The sequence below is a fragment of the Rhamphochromis longiceps genome, linkage group LG7 (assembly GCF_057381845.1).
Source record: "Rhamphochromis longiceps isolate RC_006_pf linkage group LG7, R_longiceps_female_GT1.1, whole genome shotgun sequence".
Classification (NCBI taxonomy): Eukaryota; Metazoa; Chordata; class Actinopteri; order Cichliformes; family Cichlidae; genus Rhamphochromis; species Rhamphochromis longiceps.
Genome location: NC_140563.1, coordinates 51,735,969 through 51,747,510, shown reverse-complemented (window position 1 = coordinate 51,747,510; position 11,542 = coordinate 51,735,969). Strand labels below are relative to the sequence as shown.

Genomic DNA, 11,542 nt, shown 5'->3' with positions numbered 1-11,542 from the left:
CTGTATCAAAATAAAACCAACCTGATGGTCCGGCTGAGTTTTATCTCTCTCTCTATCAAGCTCGTCCCTCAGTGCCTGTAAACAGTGAGAGTTCACTTAAATATTGCTTCATATTGGAAGAAGTGTAGAAACTAAGTAAACATATTCAAAAGTATTTAAGTAGCCTATTATTGCTGTAAATGACAAAAACTAAATATATGCACAAAACCAGTAAGCAACTGATCTCTGAGGCATCACTGAGAAAAACCTCTTAAATTTCACATCTTTATGAACATGTAAGCTTCTCACCTTAAGCTCTTGATCTTTATCAGCTATAAGAGCAGATAGCTGTTTAACAGCGTCGGCCGATGGAGCATCTGTCTGCCTGTCTCTGCTGTTTCTCTGATGGATCACAGCATCCTGGTTCTTTAAAGTGATCTTCAGCTGTTCAATGATACTGGGATGAGTAGAAAATGTTGAAAATGCTAAGGTTTTTCTCCAAAAATATATTTTTCAGTATATACACATAGTCTGCTTTTTTTTTTTGGTTTGTTTTAATTTGTCCCTACTTGTCTTTCTCCTGCAGAGCCTGCTGCAGATCTTTGACGGGGCTGAGGACTGGACCAGTGGTTAAAGTGCTGGGTGGACCCAAGGCTTGGAGCTGCTTCTCCATGTTTATATTCTTAAGTTTCTCCTGCTCAGCGATGGCGGCCATCTTTTCAACCTCTTCCTCTGCTGTTCGTAAACACTGCCATGATGTAAAAATGCCAAAAAACACAAAAGGCAACACAATTATCACCAAAACAAGTGAAACTAACAGCAGACACAATTTGGCTAATATGAGCACTGAACCAAACAAAATATACACAGTGAACTGCAATATCAGGATTTGAAAATTAGCGCTATAATGTCACTCACCTGTTCTAGGTCAGCTATCCTCTTGCTAAATGCATCTCTGAGTGCATCCATCTCCCTCTGAGCTTGCTCTTTCACACGCTGGGGTTCTCCCGATTCTCGGCCAGCCAGACTCTCCAGCGCTTTACTGATGAGCAGTCACGTACAAGAATAAGTTTATCAGCCTACATATTTCTTAAATACTGACTCGCATTACTTTGTGCTGCCATTTATGTATGTCTGAACCAGTGTTAATTTTGTTGACCGATAAGGTTTTGTTTTTTTTCTTCAGACAAAAACAGAGCGACAACTATTTCGCGAACAAAAGTACTAACACTTTTGTCAACAAATAAAAACCAGATAAATTATCAAAAAGAAACGAGATCCAATCAGAACTAATTAAGTTGTGTCAAAATGCGGGATGAGTTGGGAAGTAATCCAATCAGCAATGATCTAAATTATAACTAAAACTAAGTGATGTTTTAGTGAAAAGACTAAACGTCAATCAAAAAAAATCATACTGTCAAAATTAACACTGGTCTAAATGGCATCATGTGTGACTAGCAAAAAACCGAATTAAGAGAATGACACATACGATGCAGACACGAGTAACTCTTGTTTCTCTGCGAGCTCTCTCTTCATCGACTCCAACTCCACCTTCAGCTCAATATTCTATAAACAGACAAAATTTCAGTAAAAACCTCCCATCTGGAGTCATCTCAAACACCAAAGCACAAAAACAAGGCTGGGGAAGCTTCCTCTTAAAGATGACATTTTTTAAATGACACTTTGGGTTAAATGTGCTCACTTAAACAAAGCTGCCACCATAACAATAGTTGAAAAAAGACAAGACAGCTGTTCCAAGGTCATGAATGCAAGATGCTGGCTGAATAAAATCCAGCTGCTGTTGCTCATGTTGTGATCTCATTTCAAAATTGAGGGGAAACACTGAGTCACATGAAGCTTTGCAGGGAGTGGTGTCAGACAAATGTAAGACATTCAGAGTAATGCACGTTTTGTAACACTAAAATAAATACAACACCGTTCTGAATATGTCCTCAGTGGAGTCGTCACATTTCTGCTGCATGCGCTCCTCCATGAAGTAAATGCGCAGCTTCAGGTTAAAGTTCTCTTTCTTCAGAGCTGTGATTTGCTGGGGATCAATGTAAAAAAACCAAACCATAAATATGTAATCAGGCAGTTGAACAACTGATGCATTTCTAACTTTCATCGAGCTGCAATTTAATTTGCATTTCCTTGATTTATTTTAAATGCAAAGAAAACAAGTTGAGAGAAAGAATTGGGCTCAAAGAAGAAATATGAGCACTTCATTTATCAAAAAAAAGCTACCCGACATGTTTACACTGCAGAAAGGGGCCGTGTGTGTATAGTTATTTTTAAAATGCTTATGTGTGTGAAGTAGACTGTGCATCATTGTGCTCTAGGCTCAGAACAGCATACATCTGGTAGTGGGGGTTGGGTGGACAGTCAAAGGGAGGAGTCAGAACTCTGAACCCCTTTGTAAAAACCTCTAATCATGCAGGCCAGACAGCACGGGCCCGAAATTTTCAAGCAAGCATTCCAATCAAATGCTGAAATATTGACTTCAGCCCACCTCAATCCTCCTTCTCCTCCTCTTGCACAAAAACTGCATCACTAAATTTCCTTAAATGGTCAATGTGGTTTGGTTTTCGGCTGAATGGAGAATCAGGTTTTTATCCTGTTTGTTGTACAGGAGGGAGAGTTGACTGCCTCATCCAGACAGCTTATTCTCTGAAGCTACTCGTTAAAAAGCTGTAAATATACAACTTACTGCAAGAAGACAGTATCACCACCTATATGCAACATACAGAACAGAAAGTTGACAGAAATCACTTACATTCTCATAGTCCTTCATGGTGAGAGCTTTAACAGGGGACATTTTTTCAGGGAAGGATGGAGCTGTAAAAACATCAAGAAAGCAGTTTTACTAAAACGAGTCACAACTGCAAGTATAGGCTGCATAGCTCAAAGAATCTCTCCTGCTTTCAAGAATAAGTCATACTTGCTGCTTTCACATATATCCTCACTCTGTTTATGTTGGAGAGATAAGAGACACAGAAAGGAGTTTTCACTGCACAGGCATCAGAGATGGACGAGCTCCCTGAGAGTTGCCCTGTTTAGACCAGTTGAAACAGCTTACAGCTGATCATGTAACACTAGTCAACAACAAATTTCACAACACAAACTCCTGATTCATCATTTGCTGCTGCTTCACAAGACAGCCTCCGTCACACATCACTCTTAAAGTACTACTTACTTGTTTATGTTCACATTATTTCAAAAGTTTAGAGAAATTATGTTGATTTTTGTTGCCTAGTGTATTCAATGAAAACATAGCTCTGAAGCTCTATAGTGGGGTTTATTATTATGGTAAAACCATTAGCTGTTTTCACACATGCACAGTCTGGTTTAGTTCCAACCTGATTCTTTTGACATTTTCAGGAGTTCATTCAAAAATATACTTCAGGACGAGCTTTATTTTACTGGATTTTTCACTAAGATATAATTACTGCTTAATTACTTCAAACTACTGCAGCAAACAAACACTAAATTAGCTTTCTTAAAACATTAATGCACCGTTTACTTCATTAGGGTTTTTTTTCTCCAAATAAAATACTACTTATGACATTGTGGGTGTCCATCCACTCATAAGAGCGTCCATTCATTTCCTAATAAAGATTTGTTATTAGGAAAGCTGTGGACAGCTCCAAGACTTGATAAACACTCAATAACTATGGACTCCTCTAAAACTGAATGGAGATGTGAAACGAAGTTAATTGATGTCTGCAGAGCAGCGGAAGGCTAAAAAAAGATATCAAAGTGCGTTCAACATGCAATTTCCTCTGTCTGAATTGTCATTAAGAAATGGCAGTTAAGGGAAACTGTGGGAGTCAATAAAAGCTCAGGAGGAGAAAAGCTTTCTGACAGGATAAAAAATTCTGGGCAGAAAGGACAAGGAAACCTTCAGTTTCGCTGCAAAATGCATGTAACAGGGATATACTCAGTGGTAAATTCTTTTGTGCCTTTCAGCTCTTTTGTAGACTATTTCTGAACACAGAGCCAGCACAAAATTGATGTGACCTTCAGATAAACACTGGCTGCTGCCAAAGGCAAAAGTCATTTCATTCGTATAGTCAACAAGGCTGATATTAATGCTCAGCCTATATTAGTGCATATTTAATGTGCAGTGGTTTAGCTTTAGTTGACCTGTTCACACTTTACTGGTGTTGATGCACCAACAGCAAACAAGAAAGAATTATTAAAGCTTAGGAAAAAAAGAAAACAGACGAATCTGTACGATTCTGGATGTAATGCTATCTCTAAACTATCAGCTACTGTCTCACAGTCATTTAGCTTTCTGATTAGATTATTTACAGTTTCTCTACATTGGTAAACAATGATCGGGACAAGGAACAGGAAGGCTTCAACTCGATATCTGTTATGCAAATATTTGGCTACAGCGGAAGCCCCAAAACACTGGCCACGGTCCCCAAAGGCCAAGTTAGGAAACAGTTGAGTTCCAAGACTGCATAATGACTAAAAGTATAGTTACATAAAAAGAGCACTTGTGATACCAGAAAGATTGCACAGACAGAGAGAAGAAAGGAATCCACTAAGTCAGTAGTGTCAAACTCCAAGCCTCGAGGGCCGGAGTCCTGCAGGTTTTAGATAACACCCTGGGTCAACACACCTGAATGAAATGATTAGCTCACTACCAGGCTTCTAGAGAACTTCAAGACATGTTGAGGAGGTAATTCAGCCATTTGAATCAGCTATGTTGGATCAAGGACACATCTAAAACCTGTAGGACACCGGCCCTCAAGGCCTGGAGTTCAACACCTGTCCTGTGCACTAAGTATTAGCAAAATCTGGACGCAAACATCATCCAATCAGTCAATTCAAACTAAAAAAAACATCACAGAAGCCATTATATAACTGAAAGTTTGCCATAAATATAGCACAAGCTTAAGCTTATTTGTTTGACTGCACAATCACCTAACCTGAACATGAATACATCACTCCATGAAGTTATGTGCACAAAAAGTCTGGGGGAAAAAAATCATTTACTAGCTGCAAAAAACATTTGCAATATCTGCTATTTACATATCGTGCATGCCAGAGTTATTTCTGTTATTTGTTTTCAAGTATTTAAGTGAATAAAAGGTAACGGCGCCTTATCATTTTAGGAATGCGGTTTGTTTTGAATATGGAAGCCTATCCAAACCTATGGATTCATCTATAAAACTGTTGTGATGTTTAAACATCTGCAGGTGCTGCTGAAAAAATGTATTTCACTTTATTTCAGATATTAAAACATTTGCTAACAAGAACAGTCGTTTTATCCAGTCGTCAAAACAGTGTTATTGTTTGTGTCTGTCTGAGCACTGCAAAACAGTCGGAATATAGGTCAGATGCTGACCTATTAGGGCTGCTCAATTAATCGAATTTTAATCACGATTACGATCTGGGCTTTCAACGATCATTAAAAATGACTGAGCCGATTATTAGCCCCTCCCTAATTTATCCGCGACACCTTAAAGGCCGGTCCGTGAAAATATTGTCGGGCATAAACCGGTCCGTGGCGCAAAAAAGGTTGGAGACCGCTGATTAAGAGGACCCGAGGGAAGCTCGGAAAGCTAAGCAGAAGTTATTTGGAGAGTGACTGCCGTTGGTTGAAAAGAGAGTTTAAAAAAAAAAAAAAAACTTCAGTGGTGTTGCACACTATTTTATATTATTTTTTTAAAGTCATTGTTAACCCTTTAAAGCCGGTCAGAGCAGTAAGCTCCGTTTTGCGTAACTATTTTTAAATCCCTGTAGAACCTGAACCGTGTAAGCTAGCGCAATAATTTGTTTTGCATATGAAACCGGAGGAGTTGTACTTACATCTGATGCCATCAGCTTGTCCTCGGTCACGGTTTCGTTCCACATATAGCTTTGCAAAAATTGCATAAAAAGCGCTTGCAGGAACAAAAACATAATATTCCAGAAACACGCTTTGCCGTTCCTATCAGCTATTCGTAACACTTCCCACAGTGAAATGATGCACATGCTGTTTTCTTTGCAAATCTGCATCATAGGATTGTTTTTTGTTTTTCCTGCAGTATATAAAAATTGCTGTATCTCCAAAATAAAACTATGAAGACACTCAAAATAAATTTCCTGTTGTTGTAAACTATTTTTTGCAACTTTATTGTATTTAAAGTTTTGAGGGATAAGCCTCTTAAATTTCTCCAAGTAGAAATATATGTAAACAAAACAAAAGCGATTTTCAATTTTTTTTGTAGTTTATTGCACTTTTTTGCAATTTATGTAATTACTATGGACTTAATGCATACATATTATTAAAATATGGGCTATAACAGTTGTATTGATGTATAGCAACTTGAAATGCTCCCACAAATGGCACTACAGCATGTAAAAAAAAAAATATAAGCTCTGGTGGACTTGGTTCTATAGTAGGTCTTAAAGGGTTAAATAAATATCGTCAAATAATCGTGATCTCAATTTCAGTGAAAATAATCGTGATTATCATTTTTGCCATAATCGAGCAGCCCTATGACCTATATCTATAAATTAACCATTTATTGGCTTGTGTGTATAAATCTAACTCTGTGTATATTTTTGGCATACATCAAGAAGAAAGTATAAATGGGATTAGCTTATTATCATCATCCAGCTATTCCCTCATCGCAGCTCTGAAAACAAAAGCCATGGGGTGGGTGACAGCAATGATTCAGCAATGGCATTAATTAATACACATGAGACGAACACACCTGAGCATGAAAAATGAACAGGGAGGAGAACAAAAGAGAATCTTACTGTACCTGACATGCTGTCTGCAGAAAATTCTTCAGCACCTATGGAATCAGGCAGCCGGCAGCTGGGGACACAATCATTTGTTATTCATGCAGCCGAGTCACTATGAATATCTGACTAAATATCACTGTCACACTCCCAACATATTTAACAAAAAAAAAACGCAAATTTAAAAAAAATAAAAATAACTAAAGCTCTCAAACACAGCAGACACCGATTCATGTGTTTCAGAAAAACACAAATTCATGATGTTCACACATTACTCACGCTGGCCAGTTCCACTGAGCCCCAAGGATGCTCCATAAATAGCTTAAGAATGACTCTCTGCCTTATTTACATCCACTATGGTAGAGCTGCCTTTCTGTGTGTGTGTGTGTGTGTGTGTGTGTGTGTGTGTGTGTGTGTGTGTGTGTGTGTGTGTGTGTGTGTGTGTGTGTGTGTGAGAGAGAGAGAGAAAGAGAGAGAGAGAGAGACCATGTGCCAGTGGCAGCCTGGAAGACAGAGAAACCAATGGATGGAGATGGCTTTCATTTGTGCACAAGCAGAGCACTGTGGCTCTGATCAGCTAAGCGTCAGACAGTGATGGGACGGTGGCGTCACTCACTGACACAGTATAATACACCAAACACCAGCAACACACACATCTGGAACCAGGAATGCACCGCTACACCACAACCGGGCATACCAATAACTATCATGTGCATAAACAGGAACATGAACTATCTGGGCCCAGGTTCATGTTCCTCCACCCTGACCGTTGCATGGAATAGCATGAAGTTCAGCAGTGAATAACTTCCTCCAAAACCTCTCTGCATTAGAAAAACCACAGTGCTACTGCTTCTTCGTTGAATTCCCCTGAGTCGATTTACAATTCTAATCAGACAAATATATTAAAATATTTTGTCCAGGTTCAGTCCTTTTCCAGGCTTTCTGCGACTCTGTGGAGACTGAATGTCCCTGCTATAAATAGGCTGTTTATTGCTTCTAAAGTTTCAGACTCAAACACAATGACACTGCTCTTTCCCATCTTTGTTTTGAGGAACGGGTACATTACAGTGATTTAACGAAGATCCGACGTCAACTGAAAATAGTTATTATTATTATAATTTAGAATAGCAAATCACAGCTGATGCAATTCAGCAACCAGAAAACAAATCGGTCAAATACTGCTTGTTCATGTGCATGTGCATGGATAAAAGGAACACAGTATCCCTCCACAAACACACTGAAGGTCGGTAAAACTCTGCTGACAAGTATTGCATCACTGAGGTTTCACATGCCAAGAAAAACCCCTTCCTGTGTAAATGCAGAGGAAGCACTCTACAGCAACAGCGTAAAGCAAGAGCCATAAACACGTAAAACAACTTCCAAAAACAGCATCTCACATTAAACCTTCCCATAAAGAAGCCAAGACATTAACACTGACCCCTTTGAGTGTTTTTGACAGAGTTTTGACAACGGTTCAGTTGTAGTAACCCCTCCAGCACCCAGTGGAAACAATGTAACAGCATGTAAACAGTGACTTCCTCTTTTTCTCACTTTGTTCAGCTGCTACTGGAAATCATGAACGCGGCTAAGCTCACGCACAGTAATTATAAAAAAAACCCCACAACATTAAGTCGAGCAAGGTCACAATTTCGAAACTAAAAGACTAAAGTGAGTCGGGTTTCAGAATTACCCAACAATGCACACCACACATATCAGCTGACATCTTGAATTACTGAGGTATGCTTACCACCTGGATGAAAGCTTTTCCACCAAACACAAGCTGTGCCTGGTCCTTAAAAGGGAAACTAACAAGGGGACACTAAACGCATTAAGGCAGAGATGCGAAAACTAGCTTATCTGTAAGAATGAAAAAGAAGCTGTAAACTAGCTACATTGTTCAGCACTACCCAGGAAGAGCACAGTGCAGCAAAGCTAATGATGAACGCTTCACCTACCACAATCACGCTCTTTCTCCACGTAACGGAGAGCACGCGGGAAAAAAGGAAAGGAAATAAATATAAAAATGTTAACTCCTCATTTTGTGACAATAGTGGCAGAGACGCCGCTGATGCGGTCTGACAGTGCTTCTCATAATTTCCGCTTTCTTTCACTCTCTGCATGACAGCTCAACACGTCGTGCTGCCACTCGCGGCAACATCACAGCAACATCTCAACCCGTTCTCACTCCCAAAGCGTAACATTTTACGCTAGGTGACAAATCGTCACCATATTACGTTTTCGGCTACCCACCACGTTCCTAAATGACGACCTCGGAAAAAGAGGAAATATGAGAACCGTCTGGACTGAACCTACACATGTTCGCTCTTTTTCTTCAAATCGCTTAGAAACACGCTATTTAACATCATTAAAGTCCTGGTTAAGGTCAGGAATAAGGTTATGGTCAGGGCTAGGGATAAGGTTAGGTTTAGGGCTGGAATACAGGGCTGGAACGTCTATTACCGCGGGAGCGTCATTGCACTGGATTCCAGCCATAACCCGCCGCGTACCATAAGAACGCGGAAGGTCTCCTTTCGCGTTCCTCAGGAACGCCGCGGGACGTGACAAAACGTCGACATGTTACGCCTCGGGAGTGAGAACGCTCTGTCGACAGAGCTGAGTATGATTCGTAACCGTGCCACAAGCAGTGGTCAGTACAGAGCATCCTTTCTGGACCAGTGTTCACAGCCTATCAATTCACCCCCTCCCCCTTCCTTCATTGGCATTTTCTTCCCAGCTAAACGAAACGTTACTACCGTTAGGTACGCATTTACTGGACTTCGATGTTAACTGTTTATATGAGTAATATTTTTCCAAATAGTGTGTATGTCAATATGACCTGCTGCAGACAGACAAGCAACTTAAAGTGGGAAAAACTGTGTATATAGCAATTATCTATGGCAATTATATATTTAGTAGCTTTTGTTTTGTTTCCGTTATTTCCCCAGCACATTTTCATAATCAAATCTATATTACAGATGGCTACTACAACATGGAAGCATAATTTTACATGTACGTATGATCCCCTAAATAGAAGATGACCTAATATTGCTACACCCAAATTATAAAACAGACGTTTCTTGTTAAACCTACAGTAATAAAAGCTAAGCAAAGACATTTTCGCAGACGACTGTTAAAGAACTTCATTTAGTATCGTTGTGTGTCTAAAACAATACAACTCGAGAGCTTTGGTCTCATAGGCAGGCCCAAGCAGCGGTAACTATGTAAAATATTGTTTTCAGAAGAGCTAAAACATACAGTAACGCTCATACACGCTAGCGTTAGCCCGCTAGCTTTTGTTGACTGTTTTACCTTCCGTTGATGTCAACGGGGAGCGTCACATCGTCCCCCACGACGGAATCCATAATTGTGGTTTACTTATTGTTTGTTCTCGCCAAAGCAATATATCATTTTACCGACTGGACGCAGTGTAAAGTTCAAAAAGCGGGACGGAATTCAAAATAGTCCAGGCTACCGCCATCATGATATGGTAAACGTCACCATTGTGCACGTTGGAAACTGGTGCTGCCTTTAGGCGCTGCAGGAAATATTTGTAACGAAACCTAGCCTGTGATACACCGAAATGATTAGTATTATGATGTAAAGTTACAACAAGCCAGACTGTGTTTTCTTCTTATTTTAAGCTTCATGTTAACATTAGTTCAAAATACAGTTAGGTTCAAGATAATTATTGCTAATGACCTCAAAGTGGGGGTATTTTTTCGAGCAGGTCGAAAGGCAGCACGGAGCTGGGTGGATATAGAGACAAAGCGATTGGCCAAAGCAAACACCGTGGGAAGGTTCATAAAGGCTCAAAAATACACACGCTGTCAGCTTGGATGTTTTTTTTTTCCAACTGTCATTCAGCCAAAGGTATATTTCTGTGCTCGACAACTCCATTATTGGAAAAGACGACTTTTTAATTATATTACCCAATAATCCGTATCCTGTTGACTTAGTATTGATCCAAAACTTCCACTTTTGGATCATTACCAAGATTGATCCAAAAGAGAAAGCGCCAGCATTGATCTAAAACTGTAAGTTTGGATCAATGTTGGCGCTTTCTCTTCCCGAGAGCGCATTAAGACTAAACTAATTTTACTAAACTCCAAAAGGAAATGAACCAGATGACAGATTTGTGTGTTTTTCCGCATATTTACTAGGATGGTAAAAACATCCTTTAGGATGATTTATATGTGTGTGTGGTGAGTGGGACGCCGGGTGTGTTGCTTGATGCCGCAGCATAATTAACATTTGCTCCACTAAGTGGGCTAATTACAACATTTAGTTAAACGACCTTACAGTAATGGCTTCAGTCTCTGTATTTTATCGTCCATGCAAGTTCTGAAAAACATCTATGCCCTCCCTTGTGTAAGCATCTGCTGCACATGAAATAAATCAGAGAACAATAGCGACAGCATGTGGTGTAATTCAAAACTTCAGGCTGTATTCATTATTATTATTATTATTATTATTATTATTATCATTATAGCTCAATCTCTAAAGGCTTTCAGTTCTTTGCGTGTCATTTGTTTTGGATTATGTTATTCATTCACATTTTGAGGTGAATTCATACAAACACAAAATGGACTAGAAATCACTAGATTATTTTCTTTTTCTATCAAAGCGCATTAGTGAAGAATGTTTTTCCACCATCAGAGAACTACTTGCTCTAGATTTGGAGGCCAAAATAAACTAATCCCTTTAACTTCTAAGGTTTCAAATATGTGGACATAGAAAAATCATCTGATCATCAGCCGGTCTTAAAATTGAGTAATTACAATCTCACATGAACATATTTATGGGTATTATCATGTCATTATCT

The 11,542-nt window shown here is 39.3% G+C and overlaps 1 protein-coding gene across 11 annotated transcripts in view; it reads right to left on the bottom strand.

Annotated features, from left to right (window-relative positions):
- Positions 1–10,244, bottom strand: part of cdk5rap2 (CDK5 regulatory subunit associated protein 2) — a 42,641-nt gene extending 32,397 nt beyond the window's left edge. For 9 of the 11 annotated variants that reach the window (XM_085414210.1, XM_085414217.1, XM_085414214.1 and 6 more), the window contains exons 1-9: positions 10,030–10,243; positions 6,741–6,796; positions 2,753–2,814; positions 1,916–2,026; positions 1,469–1,545; positions 898–1,021; positions 549–727; positions 289–436; positions 22–75 (exon numbers count right to left, since the gene is read on the bottom strand). In XM_085414210.1, coding sequence (XP_085270336.1) covers positions 22–75; positions 289–436; positions 549–727; positions 898–1,021; positions 1,469–1,545; positions 1,916–2,026; positions 2,753–2,814; positions 6,741–6,796; positions 10,030–10,082 — 864 coding nt within the window. In that variant the 5' untranslated portion in view covers positions 10,083–10,243. Of the gene's footprint in view, positions 1–21; positions 76–288; positions 437–548; positions 728–897; positions 1,022–1,468; positions 1,546–1,915; positions 2,027–2,752; positions 2,815–6,740; positions 6,797–8,675; positions 8,878–10,029 lie in introns of those variants that run through there. The other 2 variants (XM_085414221.1, XM_085414215.1) reach the window with 2 other exon arrangements.
- Between the last annotated feature and the right edge of the window lie 1,298 nt (positions 10,245–11,542).